The sequence below is a fragment of the Ailuropoda melanoleuca genome, chromosome 9, assembly GCF_002007445.2.
Source record: "Ailuropoda melanoleuca isolate Jingjing chromosome 9, ASM200744v2, whole genome shotgun sequence".
Classification (NCBI taxonomy): Eukaryota; Metazoa; Chordata; class Mammalia; order Carnivora; family Ursidae; genus Ailuropoda; species Ailuropoda melanoleuca.
In genome coordinates this window covers 71,230,198-71,258,023 of record NC_048226.1, presented here as the reverse complement: position 1 = coordinate 71,258,023, position 27,826 = coordinate 71,230,198, and the positions used below count along the sequence as shown (strand labels likewise).

The following is a 27,826-nucleotide window of genomic DNA, read 5'->3' as shown; positions in this document are numbered from 1 at the left end:
GAGGGAAAAAGCATGAATTATGATGGACTTTTCATCATAAAGAATGGAGGCCAGACAAGAATGAGACGACAAAATTAAAGTTCTGCAACAGAAGGAAAGAAGCGGAACACAGAAATTTTTATCCAGTAAAAATATACTTCAAAAATTAAAGTGAAACAAAGCTATTTTCAGAATTACAAAAGCTTAGAGAATTTGTTGACAGCAGACCTATGTTATAAGAAATGCTAAGGGAAATCCTCCAAGCTAAAAAGGAAAACACTAGGTGGAAAGTTGAATCTACAACAGAACGAGAAAAGCAGAAATAAGAAATATTATCGAAAAATATAAAAGAATATCTTTTTCCTACTCTCACTTTGTTTGAAAGATAAATGATAGGGGCGCCTGGGTGGCACAGCGGTTAAGCGTCTGCCTTCGGCTCAGGGCGTGATCCCGGCGTTACGGGATCGAGCCCCCACATCAGGCTCCTCTGCTATGAGCCTGCTTCTTCCTCTCCCACTCCCCCTGCTTGTGTTCCCTCTCTTGCTAGCTGTCTCTAACTCTGTCAAATAAATAAATAAAAAATATTAAAAAAAAAAAGATAAATGATAGAGAGACAAATGATAACAAGAGCAAAAAGGATAAACAAGGTAAATAGAATTTTGCTGTTGTAAGGTTCTTATATTTTATGTGAACCAGTAAAATATTAACTTTAAGTGGACAGTAATAAGTTTAGAATTCATTTGTCATCTATCTAGAAGCAGCCATTAAAAAAATCAATACAAAGCAAATAGAGGAATTAAAATCGAATATTAAAAAATACATTAATCCAAAAGATAGGAAAAGATAAAAGCAGATAGAATAAGTTGGCAAGAAATACCAAGATGGCACACTTAAACCCAGGAGTATTAATAGTGGGACTAAATGTCAATGAATTAAATGTTCCAAGCAAAAGGAAGAAGCCATCAGAATAGATTACAAAGCAGAAGCAAACCATGAACTGCCCTGAAGGAGACACAGACGCAATGAGATAAATCAGCATGTACAGGTCAAGAGTAGAAGGACAGACGCAGCTAGCGTCAGAAGGCTGCTAAAAATTCCAGATGAGGGATGTGATCAGTGATAAAAGGGTACTCTGTAACAATTAATTCATCGGGAAGACATAACAGTCATATACATTATGCAATTCACAACAGAGTTTCAGAATACATAAGGGAAAAAAACTCAAAGAATGGAAGGGGGAAATCAACTCACCTCCAGACAGTTGCCTCTCTCTCAGTGACTGATGGAGATACTAAAGAATTTAGCAATAATATCAACTAACTTGACCTAATTAACATTTACAGAACGCTAACACCACACCCAGCAACCTCAGAAAGTACGTTCAAGTGCGCTGGAAATGTTGGCCAAGATAAGCAATATGCTGGACAATAAAATATGTCCCCAAAGATATCAAAAGATCAAAATCTTGCAGAATTTGTTTTCTGGCCGAATTAGAATTAAGTTAGGCATTGATAACAAGATACCTAGAAAATGCCCAAATATTTGGAATTAGTGCACTCTGGATGGAAATAGCAATCGCACAGCATGATAAAGCATTTTACCTCAATGACAGTGAACATTCTAGTCCGTTTCTGAGGGATGCAGCTACTGCAGCGTGTAAAAGCATATGTACAACCGTAAGGGTACTAGAAAAGAAGAAAGGTTTAAAGTCCATGATCCAAGCTTCTACCTTAAGAAACGAGAAAAAGAGCAAATCAAACTTGGAGTAAGTTTGATAGAGAAGCAACCACTTGCCGAGTAGTTTTTTCATGAGGCCTGACAAATATTACCATGAAAGAAAATGGAAGGCCAATATCGGAATACAGAGTCAAGAATCCTTAACAAAACATTATTAAATGTAATCCAGCAATATATAAAAAAGATAATACCTCATGATCAAATTGAGTTTCTCTCCAAATTGTTAAATGGCTTAACATTGGAAAAATCAATGTAATTCATATAGTACAGCGTGTGGGTGAAAACCCATATAAGCATCTCAATAGAAAGAAAAAAGGCTTTGACAAAATTTAACAGCCCTTTCTGACAAAACCTCTCAGCAAATTGAGAATAAAAAAGTGACTTTCTCAGTATGATAGCACATCTACAAAAATCCTACAGCTAACGCAATACTTAATGGTCAAATATTGAAACTTTCCCTCCTAAGCCTGGAAGTCTTGGGCAGAACTTCCTGGAAAGCATTCAAGCTATTTCCCCACCTGACTAGTGCCCTTCGCTATTCCCTCTTCCTCTTTTTCTCTCTCCCAGTACTGTCGCTGTGATGGCGGGAGCTACAGCTGCCATCTTCTAACCAGGAAGTAACCTTGAAGAAAAAACAAGCTACTTTCGTTGTAGACTCTCTTACCTATGCTGAACACAGTTCCTGGTTAATAGAAGAAATAACTTTGTTTGAGCACTTATTGTATACTAGGTTGTGTTGGAAGTGGTCCTTTCATTTGTCATTTCAACCCCCACAACTCTTTGAAGTGGCCATTATGTGCCTCTGTGGCAGATGAGTAAGCTGACTCAGAGCAAGTCAACAGTAAACAGAGAAGCTCACCTCCTTCAGGCAACCTTTCTGAAGAAAATTAACCAATTCTTCCCCTGGGTTCCCATTTAGCATGTATCTTTTCTAACAACAGACATATTTTAGATACAGAAGCATACACTCTGGTCATATTCAGGGAGGCCCTTTCGGAGTCTGTAATGATGTCTTACCATGACATAACAGAATTTAAAAAAATATATAGATATAAAACCATATTTAAAAAAGAAATAAAATAGAATATGCTATCTTGCTATATATTCTTCAGGGTTTTCTCTATTAAGAAGACCAACTCTGGGGCGCCTGGGTGGCACAGCGGTTGGGCGTCTGCCTTCGGATCAGGGTGTGATCCCAGCATTATGGGATCGAGCCCCACATCAGGCTCCTCCGCTATGAGCCTGCTTCTTCCTCTCCCAGTCTCCCTGCTTGTGTTCCCTTTCTCGCTGGCTGTCTCTATCTCTGTCAAATAAATAAATAAAATCTTAAAAAAAAAAAAAAAAGACCAACTCTACAGGGGAGACAAGAGCAAGTGGCAACCAGTAGAGTTTGAGCACTGGGATGCCAAGACCTGAAAAATTCTTGCAATGCAGTCTCCCACCAGACTGCTGCCTGCTGCTGCCCACCCTCACGTTCTAGGACCCCTGAGTCCCACCTTGTTCCATGTCCTGAGAACCTGTTTGATAAGTGCAAACTGCTGTGTTTGCAATGCTGTGGATAAACTGCCCAGCCCAGTAGATTAGAACAAGACATCTGGGGGCACCTGCATGGCTCCATTGGTTAAGCATTTGCCTTCGGCTCAGGTCATGATCCCAGGGTCCTGGGATCCAGCCCCACCTCGGGCTCCCTGCTCAGTGGGGAGCCTGACTCTCCCTCTCCCTCTGCCTCCCCCCAACCCTCATGCTTGCTCTCTCTCAAGCATGCGCACAAGCTTGCTCTCTATCTCAAATAAATAAAGAAAATCTTAAAGAAAAGAAAGGAAGAGATATCTGGCTGGGCAGACGAGTACTCGGATACTTCCCTATTAAAGGAGAAATACTGTAGCAGCCTCAAGGTATCCCCACTGCTGCTTCTTGAGTTCTAAGAGGAAGACCTTTCCACCCCTGTGCCTCTGTGGTCCTGCTCTCCGTGCACGCGGTTTGTGTCCTTCAAACTTAACTCCAGCCCAGTGGTGTGGCGCTCTCCTCTTTGAGTGTCCTCTTAAAAGCCATGACCCTTCTTCACATTCAAGGCACACTCAGCTCTCCAGCAAGACCTTGGATATAAGTCTACCATTAAAAGAAGCCTCCAACTGTTTATTTCTGTTTTCATTTTGTCCCTGGTTCTCGTTCTCATTCACCCGCTCACCTGCCTCACTCCAGCTAGGTGTGAGAAAATGGACCATGTTCTGGACAGGGAAAACAGACCAAATCTCATTAAGGGCTAAGTTGTTTGGGGGACTTTTCTTTCCTGGTCCCCTCCTTTCCCATGCTCTTCTTTCCCTCTTTCTCCTCCCACCCCCCATTTCCTCTTTGGTACCATGAAAAATGAGTGATAGGGTTTGAGGTCCAGCTTTGAATGAAGAGTCACAGTATTTACACCTGAGAACCAAAATGTGATTTATTATGACAATAGAAAAGATATAAAAGATATGCCTAGTAGTGTCTGGAGATTGAGGAACCATCCATTTGGAAGAGAAATGATTCCTGGATATTTGGAGAGCCTGTCTCTTAGGTAATTTTAAGACTTGAGACTTCGTTATACCCTATCACTTCTTCTGAGAAAGGCTGAAGAACTAGATTTTTGATTTTGTGAGTTTGAGATTATTTCTCTAAGTCTTCAGGCACCAAGTTTGTACCTAAAGGTTGATTAGATTGTCAACTTTGAGTACTCAGCGCTAGACAGAACTCAGAATATTCAGGATGAGTCAACCCCCCATCCTGTTCCCCCTTACCACCAAAGCACTGGGTTGGTTTTTTTTTGTTTTTTTTGTTTTTTTGTCTGTCAGCACACAAAGTTCTTGGATCTAATAAGTCAAGAATAATTGGGCAACACATACACTTTCTTACAATTTCTAAAATTTCTCCAGCAAGAGCTTAAAATTTGTTTAAAAAGGCTTAGGCTTGTCTAACGCACAGTTTCTTGCTGCCATGCTGTTCATCACTCCCAGATAGAGCCCACGTCATCAGGGTCAGGGTTTAGGTAACCCAGTATGTCACCAGGCCCCCGTGTAGTCTGTAAGGGTGCTCATTGTCTTTGGGTGGACACCCAAAAAGTCTGTTGTCCCCAACAGCCCACCAACCAGACCTATGACAAGAGGGGAGCCCAGACTCTGGAGGTGAGAAGCAGAGAAGAGTCTGACCTATGTCTTGCTTAGGAAACAATCAGAGAAGGTGCGTGATAAGGAACTCAGGGATCTATGAGGATTCTGAAGTCACCCCGCTCCCATGTCATGTTATCTTCCAGGAGCTGGGACTTCCTTTCCCATCACTGACTTTCCAGGACAGAGAGCCAGAGCATGTGCAGTGAACCTTCCCAGAGTATTTTTAAGGTCCTATCGTTTGGATGACTGCCCGTCTCTGTGTGCCTAGCTGCTCCCTTCTGAGGAGGCCCTGTGTTGCCTTGTCGAGATTTCTTGCTGGGGTCTTTCTTTCATGCACCCCTGACGGTAGATGGCTGAACCCATTGGGGGCACATTCTTCTTCAAAGAAGAACAGACATGGTCTGCAGAGACCTCAGTGGGGCTCCCTCCCAATCCAGCTTGGCCCCGAATGTCCAGAGAAAATAATTTTATCTCCTTAGGAGGATTGTACCTTCAATGAGATGGGCCAGCAAAGAACGAAACGGTTTTTAAGAACTTCTAATCAATTATTTATGCTCATACTAGTTAGCACTGACTTTATACCATTCACGGTGCTGTGTGTTCTATATACATTATCTTATTTAATCCCTATGCCAACCCAAAGAACTGGATAGCTTTACTATTCCCACTTTGCAGTTGTGGCTGGTGAAACTCACGGAATATAAGTGACATTGTCAAAGCTGAACAGTAAGTAAGTGGCAGAGTCAGGAAGCAGTCATTAGAGTATAATGTAAAAGAAAACAAAAACAACCCCAAAGTGGTGTGTGATGTACAAGTTAGTCACTTTCACTCTTGGGAGTCAGTCAGTTCAGGCAGTTCAGGCAGACAGCTTTGGTGACTTCTTGACCATTCCTCTGTCAGCCCCGACTGCTGCTTGTGGCAGGAAGAACTCGATCGGGAGTTCCGGGAAAGGGAAGGCGTTGGCACCCACAACAGTTCCTGTTGTTCGGGATTAGTCGTGAACTGTGGGAGAGGAGCTCCGTCCTGAGCAGGGAGTTGGAGGGAGGGCCCAGCGCCGATCATTTCTGAGGACATAGAAGGGCTTTTCGGGAGAGGGGATATGAGAAAGGCAAGGGGATGGTTATCATAGGAGTGCGGGAGCAGCAAAGAAACAAACAGCTCATTGGAGTGGGAGGTGTATATTGAATAACGAAAAGTCATCTGGGACAGGCATGGAGGACTGAGCTGAAATGGAAGAAATGGCTATTTCCCAGAATGGAGAGAGGACTAGGTTTGGATTTGTAATAACTAAGCTCCCTTTTAAATTTAGAGCCAGGCAGGACTTGTATCAGAACTCTGCTGGGGTTTTTCCCTCCAGTTTGAGGAACTGCTCTAGAAGGAGCTGGAGAAACCCTCCATCCAGAGCCACAGGGACAGGTCGTTACACATCACGTTAGCACAGGTGTCTCTCCAGCTGAAAATGCACCCTCCACCCCCCACAGAGCTGCAGTGACACACCAGCCCAAAACCCACCGTCACTCTTGTCACCTTCGCCCAGGAAATGGCACAGTCTGCGTGGAGTTCTCCAGGACCGCCATCTGTGGAGGTGACGCTGACTCAGAAACAGCACTCAGTTCACTCACAGACTCTGGGAGCTGCTGAGTCATTAACAGAAAGCACCTCAAACCGGACGAACACACGCCCCCCGCCCTGCACAGAATAACCACCTTTTTGAAAAGCGGCAGCTTTTAATGCTGTGAGCAGCGATCCTGTGGCACTTTGAAAACACACTCTACTGAGGGCTATTTGCTAAGACCAGCAGTCTGCCTCTGTCATGGAGAAGTAAGAAAAGATGATTTTGTTGTTTTGAAACGATGCGTGAGTTCAGGGAAAGCTGCAGCAGGTGTGGGGATGGGGAGAAAAGTCAGAGAAAGCCGTGCATACAACATCTGTAAAGAAAATGTTTTATTTAAAGTGTTAAATACCATCACCAGAATGAATTTGATTTACATTAGTTGGTGTTCATTACAGGACTAATCTGCCCTTTTTTTTTTTTTCCAACTGGAATTCCCTTTACTTTTAAAACATACTATGTACAGGGCAGCAATGGTCACTGGAATAGTGCTATTTACACGACTAAACCACAAGTTGAGGTGCGGACATGTGAAAATTAAAAAAAAATACACCAACTTTTTAAATAAATACTGCGTAATGACAAGTATGTACAAATATTCCATACAGTCATGTCCTTCTTATTAAAATTAGAAATAATTTATATAGGAATATGCACAAAAGATTATGTGACTGCAATCTTAGTATCAGGAAAATGGTAAACGTTTATTCTAAGGGAGAGTATAGACACTATAGGTCTATTAAATCAATTGCTGCTGGTACACAAGTGTCTAAGTTATTTCCATAAAGCTTTATTCGTTCTTTTGACAACTTTACCTGGGTCCATCGGAGATCTCAGAAGGTCAAGACACAGTCTCCACATATCGCACCACAGAAAAAGAAGGCATTTTTAGTGATACTCATTTTAACTTTTGCACCATATCAAGCATGATAGTTTTTAATGGCCAGCATGAAATTTAAAAAGGAGAAAAAAAAAAAGAAGAAAGCAATTTTTGTGCATGGCCTTAAACGGTATGTATGTGGATTTCAAAAGTTACTGCAAGAAATTAAAATCAACCTGTAAAATGTGTTATCAAAGTGTACATAAAGAAACGGAAAAGTATGGGTGGCTTTATTACATTAACCAGTGACTTTTCCTCTCAGTAGTGGAACTTAAGAGAAACTTGACCTTGCAGCACCACCCAATGGTAATAACTATCTGTAAAACCGAAGGCAGGGGTTTGACCTTAGGGGATTTGGGGTATAGACTTTGGTGATGGCATCAAAGAACTATTAATAGGCGGGCTGACTTTCTTTGAGTCACCTAAAAATTGGAGCTTTAAATTTATTTGTTGCATATTTATGTTTACTATATTTCTTTAGAAATATAATTTGTGAAAAATTGTATTTTACTACAGAAAAATGAATTAATAAACAGCCCTGTGTTTCAGGCTCCAAATTTTTCGCAGTGTTTTTCTATTCACATAGTAAATGGAAATTGGCTAAAGAAATTGCTTTAATTAATTAAAAAACAAAACCTAAGACCTTCTAGAAATAATACTTTAACCCCTGTATGAATAATGCTGGTGCTAAAAACAAATTTATTAGACATTACAATGGCCACATGATTTTAGGGTTTTCCTGTAAACTGAACTTTGCAAGTGAAAAGAAAAAGTACCATGCACTGTACAATACACTGCAAAAGTTCAAATATCTTCTTTATCAAATACATGCTGACTTACTTTAATGCACTCCCAAGTCATGTTGCAAATCCTTTTCAACATGCTTGATTTAAAGAAAGCTCTTAGTTTTTTTACCCCCTTGAGAAATTCATAAATTCAGAAGCATCTACAGCTCTGAATCAAACATGGGGTATGAGGATTATCAGGTCAAAAACTTGTAATCTTTTAGAATAATGTTCACTCTGGTAGGGAGAAAGAAAATAAAGATTAAAAGAGAAAAGAGGAAAAGTGAGACAGAGAAGAGGAAGAAAGATGTGAACAATTTGTACATATTGAACTTCATAAGATTTGTATATTTAACATGGAAATAAATTGAATATAGTATGCTTATTTGTCACATAAAGAGAATTTTAAGTATCTTCCAGAAAGTATTCTCATTTGTAATGTCTGCCAAAACACAGACTATGATTAAAGAATAACATGGTGTGTCTTTGTATCACCCTGTTGCATTCTCTCCCCTTTTTAAAACCATGCAATAGTGAAATTTATTTTTAAAAATAATATAAATTGTTGAAAATGGCTGATTTTTATTCTTTTTTTTTTTTTGCAAGTTGCAGCCCCAAGAAAATAATTTAAGTATTCAGCTAATCTTTGTCCATGCAAAAAAAGTTTCTTTAATTTCATTCAGTACAGTGTAGTCACAGAATTTTGTTTTTCAGAGTCCAACACATCGTGGCGTTAGTGAATGGCGTGCCTGCTGGAGCTCTGAAGTCGGCCGCTGCTCACGCTGGACGGGCTGCCCCTGGTCACCATGCAGAGGAGGGCTGACGTCTGTCCCGGACCAAGTCTTTGGTCTCCTGCTTTTCACCTGATGCTTCCTAGGACTTCACTCCTTGACTTGTAACATGGCTTAATGACTGTATAGCTCCATTTCTGTGGCATAACGGGGCTTTGGGGTCAGAGAAATGAAGAAAAAGGAACGATAAAAATAGAAAGGTGCCATTGAAAAGGGCTTTTGTTGCATGAAACTGACTGATTCTTTGAGATTAATCCATGGCTTCAGATTGGACCAAAACTTGAGTGTTATTGAACTCCAAACCTGATAGTTCTTCATAACTCTGCTCTTTCACCTGAGGGCCATCTTTAGGGCACAATGTGTGCAACTTCCTCTGAGAACACAGGATCGCTTTGTATCCCTAGAAACAGGCTCAGAAGACACAACATTAAGCATGCAGTGTTACCAGGGTTCGCGACCTGTGGATTTTTTTTTTTTTGTAACGCTGGTTGCTATGACAACAGTTCTACAGCTGCTATGAACGAGAGTAAGAAGGTCCGGTTGAACTTTCCAGAGAGGATTGGGAAGCTCTTCTTGTTAGAGGGGCCAAGGTTGGATCTACTAGGGAGGAAGGGGGGAAAAGTTTGAACCATCCAATCACCATATTGGATAGCTCCAGTTCATCTAAAAGTATCTGGGCCACTCCCATAAAGGATTTGTGATCCATGCGGCCATAATCTCCCCAGACAATGATCTGTTGGCAAAATAAAAGGGAGAGTAAGGTCAGTATAGTTATGTACATGGAACCTTGTAAACTAAAACACATTCGGTTAATGTGCTATCATCAAACGTCAAGTTAAATAGTTGTATTTTAATTGCTGGGATAGTGGCCTTTAACTACTAGAAGCCAAAGGCACATGAGCAAAAGTGTACTGGGGGGTTCAGATCCTAAGCAGTCCAGGGGGACTGGAGTTTGTGTATGACGGGGGTTGGCAAGTCTCTAGTTCACTAGAAAGGAAACAACAGTGTCTACGGCTTGATAGCACTTGCCACTGCTTGGACATTTCCCAAGAATTTCAGCAGTGAGCAACGGAAGAGAATGTGTAAGACATGTGGGTCCAAGTCTGAGTCCACGAAAATACTTTCTATGTGAGGGAGAAACCATTCAGTAAATACCTGTAAAACCTTCCCTTGGGGACTTTCTTCGAAAGATAACAGCTGTTGGTAAAGGGGTTCCAGTGTTTTTCTTGCCACCTTTGTTTTCTTTTTGGCTATGCAGACTCCGTTATCCAATAGATACACCTTTACATATGGTGCTTGGGAAAGAACACACACAGGAAGGTTAGGTGACGAGCCACGGTTGTGGAATACACAACCCACAGGTGACGCCTGCAACTGCTTAGTTCTAGGCCAGAAGAGCTAGCAAAGAAAAGTCGCTCATCTTTCCACACGATGCCAAAAATCATTAGATAAATAATAGGTACCTATCAGCCATTCAGGCAGTTTACGCAACATTAACTCAGAGGCTACTCTGAGTTCATTACTGTTTCGCGATCAAATGGTTATATAGATTTAAACATGGCATTAAATAAGGTGAAATGCTTCCAGCCCCTAACAATATTCAAGAGAGAGGTCTTACTCAGTCTTTTATTTGTCGGCACTTAAATCTAAGTAAACATGCTTGAGACGATATCATCTCATAAATCAATTATAATATAAATTATCTAATTTCTATAATATATAAATACTTACATAATATAATTATATAATGTAAATAATAAGTATAAATTTTATAAATAACAATCACTTATTACTCAAAAGAGTTTTTTTTTTTTTAAAGATTTTATTTATTTATTTGACAGAGATAGAGACAGCCAGCGAGAGAGGGAACACAAGCAGGGGGAGTGGGAGAGGAAGAAGCAGGCTCATAGCAGAAGAGCCTGATGTGGGGCTCGATCCCATAACGCCGGGATCACGCCCTGAGCCGAAGGCAGACGCTTAACCGCTGTGCCACCCAGGAGCCCCAAAAGAGTTTATTTTTTGATGGTGGTGTGGGTACAAGGCAGGGGTGGGCTTTGATGTCATACGTTCACATAAGCTGGGAAGAGGCAACAAATTATGAAATGCATGGGTTGAAATGTATCTGACTCTTGATAAAAGCATTTCCATGCATGCACAAATGATGGTATTCTTTACAGTACAGTGGGTTAACTAGCTCCAAGGCCTTTGTAAACACAACCGACTTAATCACCCTGGGAGGTTGTACACGTTATCATTTAGAATTTCCACAAGGACAGGGAAGCTAGGAAATTCAAAATTACACTTCAGTCCGTGGAGGTGCTGAGGTGAGAACACGAATTTCAGAATCCTCACGAATTGTTTCACATACCGGATCTCATGTTCAGTAATTTCTGCACAGGGGATCTGGAGCCCGTGTCATTTTCCACGGCTCCAGGCACCTTAGATTACGACATTTCAGTATGAAACGTGTGACATCGCAATACAAATTGATAAAGCTGCCTCTCTTTCTTTGTAAGCTACAGGAAGTAAGAGTCAGTCTAATTAGAATGTCCTGTATACAAAGGCTTATGCTGCTTTGGAAACCTGTATCTATTTTTATTCTCATGCAGAGCTTTAAGAATTCCCAAGGAGAATTTTGAAGCTCCAGGTAAAGTAAAGAACACAAAATATCAGCTAATAAGGAAAAGAAATTCTTATGTACATGTTTATTTTGCAAGGGTTCCTACAACATGTGTACTTAACTTCATAAGGTTAACTTCAATTATTATAACCTAAATGATCCCTACCAGACCACCCTCACTGCACGCTCACTTAGGAAAAACACACAAACTACTACAGATAACAGCTTCATATATTAGCATCCTTAATTACCTAAAAATGAAGTTTGCTGCATCTAAACAAAAACAAAGTCTCTGAATTGAAAAGTACGCATTAGAAATAATAGAAGAATCTCTTCTGTTATTACCTGGCAGTGTCTTGGAACCTGGTTTTACAACAAGGCCACGAGCCCGAATGATTTCCACCTCCAACTGTCCCTTTTTATCCATCATTCCTACCTGAATGTCACCTAATGGTGTGTGAGAAAGAAACAGACAGACCTCAGTGTACAAACGCAGTAAGAAACAGGCTTGTGCCAAAGATCTTGGTTTTATACCATTTCATCATTTCCCATATATTTTCCTAAATTCAAATACACTTAAAATTCTATCAATGATCTCTTACTTTAAAAGGTGTATCAACTAACCTGGAAAAAAATCGGTTAAAATTTTTTTGTTGGTAAAATAAAAATACTTATTCCTTTGACAATACTGTTAAAGAGTCCATGAAACTAGAGAATGTAATTTTCAATAATCTAAAGGAGAAACAATGAAATCACAGGACTGAAATTCTTACCCATTGCAGGTGTAGCCAGAGTCTGGCGCCCCACTAGCTGGGCAGGGCCAAGGCCATCCAGGAAATCACTGAACTGGCTATCAGAGGCCAGGCGGACACCGGGGAAAATCAGGCTAAAAGCAAAACAACACATAGGATTAAACCCTCAACCCGTTTACTTTCAGGCAGCTCGGGTTTCCCTCTTGCCCCCATTCGGGGCAGGAGCAGTGGGTACCGTGATTTTGCCACTTATATTAATTGGATCCCAGCACTCCGCTCCATCTCCCATGGCTCATCCTTTCTTATTCTCCAGCAGCCCATGTAGGTCACCAGAGGCACCTGCCCCACCGTCTTGCAGGCTGCTGGTGTACGTGTCTTTCTCCTTGTCTGGAGGGCACGCGCTGTGATTTCTACGGTAGCACTCGGTACCTAGTGAGCACTTACTCCATGACAGGCATAATCGGATTTAATCCTCTCGGCTGCACTAGGAGATAGATTCCATTATCCTGTTTTATAGATGAAGAAACTTTCTAGATCATTCCCATCAGTACACAAACACGCTTACTCTTCCACCTTAAAAAAAAAAAATCCCCTTAAAAAAAAAATCCCTTTCCTAACTCCACTTCCTTCTCCAGCTCCCACCCCATTTCTCTACTCAAAGCTCCTTGAGAGAATTTACTCTATGTATTATCTTCAATCTCTTTTTCCTTGTTTTCCCTTGAAACTCTATTCAGTTTTTCCTTGCTCTCTTGCTTGCTTGATTTTTCTCCACTCTACCCAAATTTCTCTGACCAAGGTTAACTAAGGGTCACGTGGGAAACCCAACTGCTCATACTCAGCACTTGTTGCATTTAACACGGTAGCATCAGTGGACACAGTCAGGCCCTCCCTCTTCCTTGAAACACTTTGTCCACTTTGCTTCCCAGACCCTCTGCTTCCCTAGTTGTCCTCTTTGGCCACTCTACCTCAGTCTCTGTCACGGGTTCTACCACTAAACATTGGAAACTCAATCCTTTGACTTCTTATTTTTTCTGCATGCCCCAATCTCCCTGGTAATCTCATGCAGTTTCACGGTTTTAAATGCCATCTATGCTGATATGGCCTAGATTGCCATCTCCAGCTTGGACCACAGACCTGTATGCAGTCTGCCTTGTCTACATGTCTCCTCGGATATCTACTGTGCAACTGATATTCAATTTGTCCCAGACTGACTCCCAACCTCAGAACAAGCAGAAAGCCAAAGTCTGTTCCTCTCAGGGGATTTCATCTTATTAAATAGCAACTTCATTCTTTCAATTGTCCAGCCTTGGGGTAGTCTTTCCCCTTTATTAAGGACTGAATCTTGTCCCTCCACCAATGCATATGTTGAAGCTCTATCCCCCAAATGACTGCACTGGAGATAGGGTCTTTAAAGAGGTGATTATGGTTAAATGAGATCATAAGGGTGGGGCCCTAATCTAATGTGACTGGTATCCTTATAAGAAGAACAAGAGACATCAGGGGTATGCATGCACAGAAGAAATACCATGTGAGCACACACTGAGCAGGAGGCCATCTGCAGCCAAGGAGATAACCCTCAGGAGAAACCAAACCTGGTAACACCTTGATCTTGGACTTCGAGCCTCCAGAACTATGAGAAAATAAATTTCTGTTGCTTAAGCTACCCAATCTTCAGTATTTTGTTAGGGCAGCCCTAGCAAATGAATACACCCCCCTTTTCTCATTACTCACATCGGATTATCAATAAATCTTATTGGCTCTACTGTCAAAATGCATCCAGAATCTGACCTCGCTAATGCTACCACTGGGGTCTGAGCCTTTATCTGCTTTTTTTTTTTTAATTTTATTTATTTATTCGACAGAGAGAGAGACAGCCAGCGAGAGAGGGAACACAAGCAGGGGGAGTGGGAGAGGAAGAAGCAGGCTCATAGCAGAGGAGCCTGATGTGGGCCTCGATCCCAGAACGCCGGGATCACGCCCTGAGCCGAAGGCAGACGCCCAACCGCTGTGCCACCCAGGCGCCCCTGAGCCTTTATCTTCTATCTGCAGTATTACTGAACAGCCCTCTGAATGACCCCTCTGTGGCCAGATTTACTGTCCACCCCCACAGCAATCAGAATGGTCTGTTAAAATTCAAGTCAGGTAATATCAGGACTCTGCTCAAATCCTCCATTGGTTTCTTGTCCCTCTCAGAGTAAAAGCAAAGTCTTCACAATGCTATTATAAAGATGATAGGAGCTGTCTCCCCTCGCCCCCATCTGAATTCCTACTCCTGCCCTTTGTGCACAGTGCTGCCCTCCCCACTGCTGATGCCAGGCAAACTGCCTTCAGCATGGCTTCAGCCTGGAATGTTCTTCCCTCGAATGTCCATTCTTCAAATCTTTACCCAAATACATCTTTTTCCCCGTCTACCCTACATGAAATCCACCCTTACCCTCTCTCATCTCTCTCCCTTTCTTTCTTTTTCTCTTTAGCACTTACACTACCTAATCTACTATATATTTTATGAATTTTCCTTATATATACATATTAACAACTTTTCTTACTTATTGTCCATCTTATTTACTAAACTGTAAGTTTGGTGCGGGTAAGGTTTTTTGTTTCTATTTTGTTCACCGATACATCTCTAGCCCCTAGAACCATGCCAGGAATTAAGCACTTAATAAATACTTGTTAAGCAAAATCAATTCATTAAAATGAAACTGAGAAAAGTTAAACAATTTGCCCAAGTTTCCACAGTACCGGAAAACAGATGAGAACTTAGGCCTATGTGATTTTAAAGCCCATGGTGTTAACCACTAACTGATTTTGGCCCCTTGTATGACTTACATCCCTAACTCAGCATAGTGCCTAGAACATTGGAAGGCGTGGACATATTTGTTGAATGAATTTACAAGTACTCAACCCATTTTTCCCATAAGATATACATATCTGGGGTGCCGGGGGCCACAGTTAGGACATTTTTGAATCCCTAACAGTGTCTAACACAGCACTCTGCAATGATGAAAGCTCATTTTTCAATTGCTTCTCCATCTCTTTTAAGACTTCCTTGATTAACATCAAATCTGTTTCTTCCCCCAACGTAAATCCCCAAATATATGGTTAATTCAAGTATTTTAATTAGTATCCCATATAACCTTATTGATAAATATATGGAAACCATATACATCTCCTGTACTTATATGATTGTTCTAGACAAATGTTCCCTGTGGCACATCACCAATACTCTGCCTCACATCTGGCCACATGTATGTTGTCTAAACGTCTGAAGCTTCCATGTTGATGACAGTGAGGTCAGTAAACCCCACTTTCCTCTATTCACCTCCTTTATGCACCATCTATGGATCTGTAGTTGCTGATTATTGTCAGTGTGTTGGTGACAGGGCTATAAAATCAGGACAAATGCTTTAAAAATACCCTAGCCACAGCCGATTCAAGGAAAAGCTACATGCTGACTACATACAGGGCTCACCAACTTACTCTGTGGCATCGCCTCTCTCTGAACTGCCTGTTACTTCATGGAATGAAATATGTGTCAAGTATTATAGAATTTTTAGTAATTAACTCTTCAGAGCAAAGACTATAGAGATTAGCAGTGTTCACGTGGTGCGGCACCAATGCTTGTTCTTTCTGTGCTTCTATGTATTATTTCAAGCCAGGGCAAACTTTTACGTGCATGTATTGTGACGCTCACATTTTAGCGTCTTGCTATTAAAGCAAAACACTTTATCCCCAAACTTATTTCCCTTGACATAAAAAGCCAGATATGTGCCATTATCTCCGTGGTAGGTGAGCAGAAGTTCTCTTCACAGCAAATTAGCCAGTGGAAATGAAAATGGCGCTCTCGGAAGTGTGAGTTAGCTTCTGGGAAAGCACAGAGAGAGAGAGAGAGAAGATGGTCCCGGCAAGGCATGGAGAGACACCAGCTCGTGGCCGGCCTCACTCACTTTCCTTCTGAGCTATAGCTGTTCATGCTGCCGTCCGTAGATTCTCGGCTTGCCTGGCGAGTCATCCAGTTCCTCATTTCCACAGCCAGGCCCGTTTCCGTGCTTCTCTGGACGGTGCTCCGTAGCTTTTTACCTCCTGCTTCTGCACAGACAGAAAACAAGAGGCCTGAGAGCTTCTGTCATCGCCATCTGGTAGCGAGAAGCACTCAGCCAACGTGCTGAAGGTCCTCAGATGGACAGAACGGCATAAAGACGAAGGGCTCTTGTTAAGGAGACACAGAGGAAAGGTATTTCAAACAATGTCTTGTTGAGTGGGATGAAAATAGTCTAAAAAAATCTTCAAGAAGCACAAAATACCATTGTTTTATTTCCATTTAAAGCAGTGTTCAAGTTGGTTACAAAAGGAACAAAATGGTTCAAACTAAGGAAAACAAAATAAGCTTTGTTTTCATTGTAATATTTAAATACAATGTTAATTTATCCCAATCCTTCTCTTTTTCCTTTCTTTTGATCATAGTGAAATGATCAGCCCTTGACTTTATTTCCAAAGAATGGGGGATGAGTAAACCTCAATTCTAGCCTTAACTCTCACACACAAAGACCTGATTTTGTAGGGTGATCAATACTAGAAGGCAAAGAAAGCCATACAAGGGAGATAACCTGTCTGACATAGTTTCACATCTGTCGGTAACTTTCAGAGAGACTCTCAAAGGGAATGCAAAAACCCAGCAACACCACGTGAAAAGAGCCTTCTAATTTGGGATCATGGGTAGTCGTGTCCTTAAGGACTTTGTATAGCTTGAATATGAGATCTACTTACAGAAGCCAATGAGAAGACCAAACAGGCCACTGAGTCAGAGACCACAGATGTGACAGAGTGTAAGAAGTGCGAGTGATTTGGTGAGGTTAGGGAGGAAGGAGCTTGACAGAGGGAGTAGGATTTTAGCTGGGCTTGAGAAATGGGCACACTGGGACCTAAGAGGCAAGAAGGAAGTGTTTTGGGCCAAGGGAAGGGCCTGGAAAAAGGCATGAGGGCAGGAAAACCCATGTGCAGTTGAAAGATGATGCAAATAACCAGAGAAGAGTAATGGTGAGGGAGCATCAGACCAGAACCTGAGCCAGAACACAAAGGGCCTCGTGTGTCAGAATGTAGAGCATAGGGACCCCTAAAGCTAGAACAACAGGTGACAGTCCAAACTATTTGTCTTAATTTACTTCTTGTCAGGCCTAAATATTTATCTACATTGACCATGCATACTATTAGCTTTTTGAGAAATGGTAAGCTCTTTTAATGCCTGGTATTAATAATTTCATTTTAGATCAATAAACATATGCTGATATTGACCTTGACTTCTTGAAATTCCTCCCGCCGCACCTTTTATAATATTTGCTCACCATTTTGAAACACTGCTTTAAATTTCATCTATTCTCTACTTCCAATCTCGATGTACATCAAAATGCTCTAAAAAGTTTATATCAAATATAAGTTATGACTTCTCTACAGCTCAGCTCCATAATCTAAGGCTGATATTTTAGAAAATTAATAGTAAACATGTTGTACTGATATGAACTATAAGAGAATCTAAAGTATCCCTTATGGATGAGGAAAGGCCCTTCTTTACAGAGAAATATTAGTTATATTTAATACATAATTAATACATTCAATAAATGTAAAAGGAATGATAAAAATTTAAAATGACCAATTTGCAACCTCCAGTGGAATAAATGATTCAGATAATGCACATCAATGGACACTAACAGCATTAGATCAAAGGATATTCACATGAGCCAATAAATAAATAAATAAATAAATCATTCCATAATTTAGCTCTACTTGTTAAAGGTAAACATGGACTTTAACTCTGGGAGACCAGCCAGCTATCACCATCTTAATCAAGTGATCAAACTTAGTAGCACTAATAGCGGGGCCATCATAGGTACCTTCTGATATAAGATACACAGTACCACCTATCAAGTTAGTCCAGACAAAAATACACAAACTATTTCTAATTAGGTCTTTGAAACCAACTTTTTCTTTTCTAAAACACAGAGGACATAGTAAAGATAAATGACACAATTAAAAAAAAAATCAGACAAACGCAGAATATGGGGTTTTGTTCAAGGGAATTTGCTTAGTTTCTTTAAAAAGTTAACATCATGAAAACAAACACATAAGCTAACAAGGTAGGGGAATTGGTCCAGATTTTAAAGTACCACAGAGATGTAACCATTAAATGCTACGCGTATACTTTGGTTTCTTTTTGGGGTAAAAAACAAAACAAGAAAGCCTAAAAGCAAAACACTCTAAAAACAGTTTTAGGACAAAGGAAAATTTGAACATGGACTGGATATTAGAATAAGAAAATTGTCAATTTTCCTAGGTAGATAGTGACATGTACTATAAAAAATTTCCTTATCATTAGAGATAACATGCTGAAGTACTTAGACCTGAAACATTATATTGTCTGCAACTTACTTTCAAATAGTAGAGCAGAAAATACACATATACACCCAAAAAAGAGAAAATGTTTTTAGAAAAAGAATGGGGGTGAAGAAGAGATCCTTGGTACTCAAAAATTTAATATTCATGATTATTTGATGGTGATCTCCAAATGGCCACATCCAAAAGTCATACAATTCTGTTCAGGTGTGCACTGGAATCATGGAAGGTGCTAGGCTGTTGTGCAGGAGCTGGCCAAGGGCTAGGTCCTGGTCTGTCCATGCAGCTGTACTGTTCTCTTCCCATGAAGAAGCCCGTGTGAAAAATCACCTCCGAGGGAGCCGCACCACGGCAACGAAGCTGGAAGACGTGGAATGAGGATATATACAGGAGACATGGGACTTTCAAAGGAAACAAGATTCCTAAAGGTGTCAGGACAAAAGGTCTGACTCCACCGCAGCAAGAGTGACTTGAAAACCTGCTGTTAAAGGGTGATGAGAACCAGCTACCATTTGTCAAAGAATAACAGTACAATGAACGTGGCATCCTTGTGTTTACAGACCTTTCTACCTGCATTCTCTTCAGAACTCTAACAAGCCCCATTTTACAGACACAGAATCCATGGGCCCTGGCAGCTTACCCAGAAAGTAGCACAACTGAAGTTTATACAGTTCCCTGACTCCAAATTCTCCACTACTCACTGATTTGTTGTCAGAATATAGCCAATGGGTAGCCCATGTGGTAACTCTGTAACTGCCTGTGGAAGGCCCCGTGAGGAGGGGCTGGTGGGGTGGAAAGGGCAGAGCACAGAGAGGGGCTCAGGCCCTGGTGTCAGACTGTTTCTCTTTGAATCCCCACTTCACCATACACAAGCTGGTGACACTGAACCCGTTACTTAGCCCCTCTGTGACTCAGTTTTTTCAGACTGTGGAATCGCAAAGACAGTAATGCCTACCTCATAGAATTTTTTTGAGGATAAGAAAATATATTTAAAGTGCTTGGGATAGTGCCTGACACATAGAAAATCACTAATTAATAGTAATGTCATTATTATTACTACCAGTTAGGGAATCAGAAACATATCTTCCACGCCATTCTCTACCACTGACTCTGTGGCCCTCCCTGAGTCATATCCTGAGTTTCTGGCTCCTCATTTATGAAACAGGCAGGGAATGGGGGTGCAGTGACAGATGATCTCTGCTGTCTTTTAGCTATAAAGTCTATGAGTTCGTGTCATTAGTGTATGACCAAGATCATGATTAATGGCAGACATGGAGGAGATAAAGCGACTCATTGTCATCTGATGCAATCAGAGAACTGTAAGTAACAGGTTGCGTGTTTATAATACATCTTCATGTTTTTTATATGTACTTTTATTGAATGCACACATAGACTTATTTAAAAAAATGTATTTTTCAGTTATACAAATCCTTTGCATGCCATCCACAATAAAAATAATTTCGTCTAAATATAATTGTGGTTCACTTTGTCATGTCACCCAAACCAAAAACTGAATCTGGAGAACAGTGGATATGGGTGTCTACATAAGGTAAGTGCAGTAGGCAGAATTCTAAGATGGCCCCATGATTGTGTTACTTTACCTGCAAAAGGGATTTGGCAGATGTAATTAAGGTTACTAATCAGTTGACCTAAAGATAGGGAGATTATCTGAGTGGGCCTGACATACCCACATGAGCCTTTTAAAAGCAGAGTGCTTCCTCTGGCTAATTCTAGAAGAGTCATTGAGGAAGATCTGAAACCCATGAGAGATTCAGTGTACCTTTGCTGGTTGAAGATGGAGGGGACCATGTGAAAAGGACCTGCAAGCAGCCTTTAGCAGCTGAGAGAGATGCCCGGCTGAGAAGCAGCATGAACACAGGGGCCTCAGGCCTACAACTGCAAGGAACTGGAATCTGCCAACAACTTGAATGTCGCTGGAAGCAGTTTTCCCCTACAGCTTCCAGACAAGAACTGAGCCCAGCCAACACCTGACTTCAGCCATGCAATACCCTCAGCAGAAAAGCCAGCCACACCACACCATCCCAGACCTGTGGCTTACAGAGCTACAAACTAATAAATGAGTCCTTTATGCTGCTAAATTTGTGAAAATTGTTAAGCAGCAATAGATAAGTTTTTAGATACATGTTCTTTTAAATGGCAAGAGCTATAAAAAATAAGCTATTGGGGCCATAGGAGTGGCCCAACTGAAGGACTCAATAGCCATGATAAATAAATAAATAAATAAATAAATAAATAAATAAATAAATAATATATATTTAAAAAGGTATATGTACTACATACATATACATATATATGTAAAATATATGTGCCTGTGTGAGTATATACAGATGTTTAAAAATACTCGGGTGGCAAACTATAGAACTAAGGGCCAGATTATGTTGTTGTAGAGCCCTTAAAACCACTCTGGTATTAGGTATTTTAAACCATAGTGTATTTGAAGAAGGCACCTGCAGGTAAAAATCAAGTTCTTGAATTACCAAGCATCACTGGCAGAAAGCAGAACACAGGGGGAGTCCTTGTTATTCTGCTCTGCTTAGTCTGATGACTCATTTACTTGGCACCCTCTGTATTCAAAGAAAGCCACTTGATTAAATAAACAACCATAAACAACCGAAGGGTCAGTTTCCCCTAATAATATCTGAAAACCGTTTGAGTGACTTAACAACAACAAGCAAAAGGTCCTCTCTGCTACTGATTTGGAAACTTTCTTAAGCCCCAAGATGAAGCTCAAAATGAAATGGCAAACAATGTTATGGTGACTTCTTTCCAAATCCTGTATCCACAAGAACCATTTAAATATTGACCATTTTGAATACAGTTCTGTTAATAAAAACTCTGCATTTGATATTTTATTGTATAACTGCTTTCATTGTTTTTGTCAAATTAGTATGATGCTTGAAGAAATTTTAATTGTTCTTAAACTTCAGATTCATGTTCTAAAAATATTAAAATAACTTTTAATAAACTTTTAATTTTAGAATAGCTTTAGATTTACAGGAAAATTGTTATGACATTACAGAAAATTCCAGCATACTCCACACCTATTTTTCCCTATTATTAATATCTTACACGGCTATGGTAAATTTGTCACAATTAATGAAATAATATTGATACATGACTATTGACTAAAGTCTATGCTTTATTTGGATCTCCTTGGTTTTTAAACTGAATTTTTTTTTTTTTCTGAACCATGAGGTCACATCACATTTTGTCATTATCATATCTCCTTAGATGCCTCTTGGAGACAGATTTTTTATGTCTCTAATTCCTGACATTCTTTTATATTTATAACTCCTTTTAGTCTGCTCTTTGGATGTGAAATTTATATGCGATATAATTCATCATAGTATAAATATACCCATTAATGAAATCACTTATTTTTATTGAAAAACAACACATAAGTTGAAAACACTCATCAATAGAAAAATAGAAAATATATCCTGTCATAAGTAAATAATAATGAATATGTGAAAATAAATTATCAATAGTAAATTAATTTATACTGTATGGTATAATGTTAAGGGACAGAGTTAATATACACATTTTTAAACAGTTTATTCAAATAAGCTCAATAATGTTTCAGATAAAAATTAAAATTAAAATCACTATTCCCAATGTAATGATTCAGGCAAGGATCAGCCCTGGATGTTAAAAATCATCTGATTACAGGTTTTTGGGAAACAATATATTCACATGGTACCAAAGTATTACCTCAGAACTTACTTAGTAATCATAAAGGGAAAGATACATCTCCTCTGTAAACTGGTAGGCACACCTCTAAACCAAGTGATCAAACTCATGCCTAAGAATGAGAAAACGTGATATCGTTTCTACGGATGGATGGATGACGTTTACATTACCTGTATGTTTAAACTGAAAATTAACCATGTCTCTAGACCTAATGTCCAGTTTACATGAAACACAGGAAATAGAGAAAACAATCACACAAGTCCAGATTGTTAGATATTCTATAAGACAACTTTGTCTGGACTCTTCAAAAGTAAGTATCATGAGAAAAAAAAAAAGGTGGAAGTACCATTTTAGATTACACATAACAACCAGATGCAATGAATGAGCCTTGGCTAGATCCTGGATTGAGGAAAAAATATAAGAAAATGTTAGCCATCAGAAACAATTCTGGGGTAATTGAAAAAATTGTATATGAGGGAAATGTTAGATGATAGACATTTTTCATTAATTTTAGTGTTTATGTAGTTTTTTTTAATTAAGAGAGGCATGCTGCAACTTATCTTACTCCCAAATGTTCAGCAAAAATACATACTCTGTGTGTGTGTGTGTGTGTGTGAGAGAGAGAGAGAGAGAGAGAGAGAGAGAGAGAGAAGCAGGGGAGAGACAGGAAAGATAGTCAACTAAAAATCGGTCAATCTGGGGTGCCTGGGTGGCACGGTCATTAAGCGTCTGCCTTCGGCTCAGGGCCTGATCCCAGAGTGCTGGGATGGAGCCCCGCATCGGGCTCCCTACTCCGCTGGGAGCCTGCTTCTTCCTCTCCCACTCCCCCTGCTTGTGTTCCCTCTCTCTCTGGCTGTGTCTCTCTCTGTCAAATAAATAAATAAAATCTTAAAAAAAAAACATTTAGATCATTCATGCTTTCTTTTTATCATGAATGGAAAAATGTTAATTTTACTACTAAATTCTTACTTCAAGAATGTGATGGCAAAAAAGAAACAGCCTTTTAACTATGGAGAACAAACCGATGGCTACCAGAGGGGAGGTGGGTAGGGGATTAAAGAGTACACTTAGGATGAGCACTGAGTAATGTATAGAACTGCTGAATCACTATATTGTACACTTGAAATGAATATAACACTGTATGCTAACTATACTGGAATTAAAATTGAAAACTTCAAGAAATTACCATAATGATGAAAAAATATATTTATGATAAAATTCAAACAAATGCGCCAGAAATAGCTATTCCTTAATATATATAAATATATATATAAATATATATATATGATATATATGCATTTCTAGCTCTCAGAATGTTACTTTGGATTTATCCATACCAAAAAGTAGAGATTCCATCAAATGATGCCATGGTATCAAACAGTATTAAATACATAGTGAAAAATATGGATTTGTCAGCATGCGAGATTGAAAAAAGACCTTGACTGTTTTGTGTCTTGATCCTCATCTGTAAAACAAAGGGACTATTACAAGAACAGAAAATTACAGACCAGTATCTCCCATGAAAACAGATGCAAAATCCTCAACAAAATATTAGCAATTCAAACCCAACAATGTATAAAAAGAATTATACACCACGATGAAGTGGGCTTTATCCCAGTTATGCAATGCTGGTTTAATATTCACAAATTAATTAATGTGATACATCACATCAACAAGTTAGAAAAGAAAAATCACATGATCATATCGATAGATCCAGAAAAAGCATTTGAAAAACCCAATACCTATTCATGATAAAAACTCAGTAAACTAGGAATAGAGAAGAGCTTTCCCAACTTGATAAAAAAGATCTATAAAAAACTTAGAACCAACATTAAATTTAATAGTGAGAAACTCAGAGCTTTCCTACCAAGATTCAATACAAAGCAAGTAATGTTCCTTCTCATAACTTCTTTCCACAGCTTACTGGAAATTCTAGCTATGCACTAAGACAAAAAAAGGAAATAAAAATTATACGGGTTGAGAAGGAAGAAATAAAACTTTTTTTGCTCACAGATGGTATGACTGTTTATGTGGAAAAATCCAAAAAAATAGACATAAAAACTCCTGGAAATAATAAATGATTATAGCAAGGTTGTAGGATACAAGGTTAATACACAAAAATCAATTTCTTTTCTATATCCCAGCAAAGAACAAATGGAATTTGAAACTTAAAAAAAAACACAACAATATCATTTTTATTAGCACACAAAAATTGGAATAATTTTAGGTATGAGGAAAACTACAAAACTCTGATGAATGAAATCAAAGAATTAAAAGGAGAGATATTGCATGTTCATGAATATGAAAACTTAATACTGTTGAGATGTTAGTGCTTCTCAACTTGATCTATAGTTCAGTGCAATCCCAGCCAAAATCCCAGCAATTATTTTGTAGATATTGACAAACTGATTCTAAAATTTATTATGGAGAGGCAAAAGATCCAGAATAGTCAACACAAAATTGAAGGCAAAGATTGAAGTTGGACGGCTGACACTATCGAGTTACAAGACTTACTTTAAGCTACAGTAATTAAGACAATATTGTATTGGTTAAAGAACAGAGAAAAAGATGAACAAAACAGAACAGAGAGTCCAGAAGTAGGCCCAAGTAATAATGAATAAAGATCTGATACTATAATCTATGTGAAACAGTTTTGAAAACTGTACAATGCCATATAAATCCTTGTTTGAAAAATGACTGCAATAATGTGCAATTATCCTAAACTTGCAGGAAGAAACTTCCAGGAATAAATAAGTGGGGCCTTGACATTCAAAAGAAGAGAAAGGAGACTGCTGACCAAAACGGATTAAGGGGTTTCCTTCCCACACAAACCCGTTGTTTTCAGATGATATCAAAGTGGATGCCAGTAAGCTGAGAGCAAAAGAAGTGGGCAGGGCATAGAAGTTACAAACTAAAAGAACAGAATCTTGAGGCTTAAAGTCTTTGTCAAATGAGGTGTTTGGTTGGAGTTACTCATACTTGGAACTAACTGGAATTGAATAGACTGTATGGCTATTGAATTTTTGAAGGACTAAGCCCACTTAGAAAAGTCTGTTCAACTATTTAGGTAACTACTGAGTTGCCTAATATGCACTAGCAGAAACAGGCTATTAATACTATATAGCCTCCTCTCCAAAACAAGTCTTCATGGCCAATGAAGAATAAAGGCAAAGACATACTTTCCAAAAAAACAGAACGGAGGTTGCCAGGTGAGCAAACCAAGGAATGTATTCTGTCAATCTTTGCAATTCCTTCCAGGTGGGATTTGATAATTCTTGTGGATAATTCATTGTTTATCAATTCCTATTCTCCTTTCTTCTTTTTTTTAAACACAATTCTTTTTAAAAAAAAAAAAGACTTTATTTGAGAGAGACAGAGAGAGAGAGCGGGGGAGGGGCAGAGGGAGAAGGGGAAGCAGAATTCCCACTGAGTTCAGATCCCAGGACCCTGAGATCATGACCTGAGCCAAAGGCAGATGCTTAACTGACTGAGCCACCCAGGTATCCCCCTATTTTCTCATTTCTAAATGAGAATTTTGATTTTCATTATCCTTTTGCTACTCTACCATTTAAATTGAATGTATTTTAAGCAGATAACTTACCTGTAGGTTTGCCGGTGTATATATATGTATATACATGACATGAAAATCCCCATCTGGCTATAAGGAAGAGAACTACACATTACTCAAACATCCTAGATTTCAATTTGCATGCAGTAAATGAATGACATTTTAAAGTTGTCTTTCTAGAGAAGGATTGAACATGTTCTATATGCAAAATAAGAGTGTGCATGGATATTTGGGTAGCCAAATCTGCAGAAAAAGTTAAAATTAAGAGATCTATAGTCTTTATCCTAGCCTTCTTCCATAGATTCCCCCCCTTTCCTATTTGCTTATGTTTATCAAGCAAAGACGAAAATAACCCAATAGCAAACTAGTTTTTAAAAATATTACAAATAGGTGATTAGGCTGAGTTTAATGGGATTTTTCCACCAGTAATTATATTATTAAGTGGATATTTGTTAATGTTTTTGGCTCACTAGTATTTGAAACCTTTTCCTATGTATGAGAAGTAATCTATCCTTCAATTGTAGACACCAAAATTGTTGGGTATTACCAGCCTGTCTGGCAAATAGGGCAGGAACAAATGGCTGAGGTTCTGCTGATCACACACTACTGCCCCCAACTTTGATCTGAAGCTAATGAAGCAAAGAAGGTGGGACACCGCAGGCTCCCATTCTAATGAGGGTGGTAGCCACCATGTGGAATTTCCAAGAATGGCCCTGTAGCAGTAGGTAATGATTCAACATCAAAGGTTGACAAGACTGCAAACTGTGTTTTCTGTGCCAAGCAACAGTGGTAGTTCAGTAGGATTAGTTCTGCAGGATGGTTTGGGACAACATCCCTAACCTCTAGTACGGGATCTCCAGTCTTCCTAAAAATTCTGCGACCTATCCAATATCCCTTAGCAAATACCTTTTCCACTTAAATTGCTAGAATTGGTTTCTGTTGATTACGAGGCACCCTAAATGAAACACACTGCAGGCACGTTTTGTTTATAATTTATAGTAGAAAAATATGTTCCTAGTTTATATGGAGCTAAGTATACCCAACTTCTAGGTACAGCACAAAGAACATACAACTTTTGAGCACCCTTGCACCTGCAAGGTTGGATACAGTTATTAAAACAATTTGGTCCCTTCTAGCTCTAATAGCTTCTTTCTATTCCATGATATGAACACAGAAACTAACCAGATATTTCTTCATTTATTCACTCACTACATATTTGCTAAGTACTTAGTTGGTGCAAGGCACTGTGGGAGATAAATATAGGTAACCTTTGATCACATAATTCCTTATAATTTTACAATTTATTAGGCAAGATAGTAAATAAATAATGACAATCCCAGGCAATATATTCTAAGTGCTATGTGAGTGCTCTTAAGATCTGAAGCTGTACTGTCCAATGACTTTGTGTGACTGATGGAAATGTTCTGTAATTCTGCACTGTCCAATAAGGCAGTCACCAGTCACGTGTGGCTACTGAGCACTCAAAGTGTGGCTAACGTGACTCCGGAAATAATTCTTTATTTAATTTGGTTTCAATCTATTTAAATTTAAATAGCCAAGTGCCTAGTGCTTCCTGTACTGGACAGCACAAATTGAGTTCAGAAAAAGGTAAACAGGGGCGCCTGGGTGGCACAGCGGTTAAGCGTCTGCCTTTGGCTCAGGGTGTGAGCCCGGTGTTGTGGGATCAAGCTCCACATCAGGCTCCTCCGCTATGAACCTGCTTCTTCCTCTCCCACTCCCCCTGCTTGTGTTCCCTCTCTCGCTGGCTATCTCTATCTCTGTAAAATAAATAAAGAAAATCTTAAAAAAAAAAAGAAGAAAAAGGTAAACATACTTTGATATGGGATAATAAGGGAATAAT

The 27,826-nt window shown here is 39.4% G+C and overlaps 1 protein-coding gene across 50 annotated transcripts in view; it reads right to left on the bottom strand.

The window, feature by feature from the left end:
- Positions 1-6,821: 6,821 nt before the first annotated feature.
- Positions 6,822-27,826, bottom strand: part of RIMS2 (regulating synaptic membrane exocytosis 2) — a 611,447-nt gene continuing 590,442 nt past the window's right edge. For all 50 annotated transcript variants that reach the window (XM_034668422.1, XM_034668421.1, XM_034668424.1 and 47 more), the window contains 5 exons: positions 16,247-16,388; positions 12,321-12,433; positions 11,893-11,994; positions 10,083-10,222; positions 6,822-9,660 (listed from right to left, as the gene is read on the bottom strand). In XM_034668422.1, the coding sequence (XP_034524313.1) occupies positions 9,442-9,660; positions 10,083-10,222; positions 11,893-11,994; positions 12,321-12,433; positions 16,247-16,388 (716 nt within the window). In that variant the 3' untranslated portion in view covers positions 6,822-9,441. The remainder of the gene's footprint in view (positions 9,661-10,082; positions 10,223-11,892; positions 11,995-12,320; positions 12,434-16,246; positions 16,389-27,826) is intronic.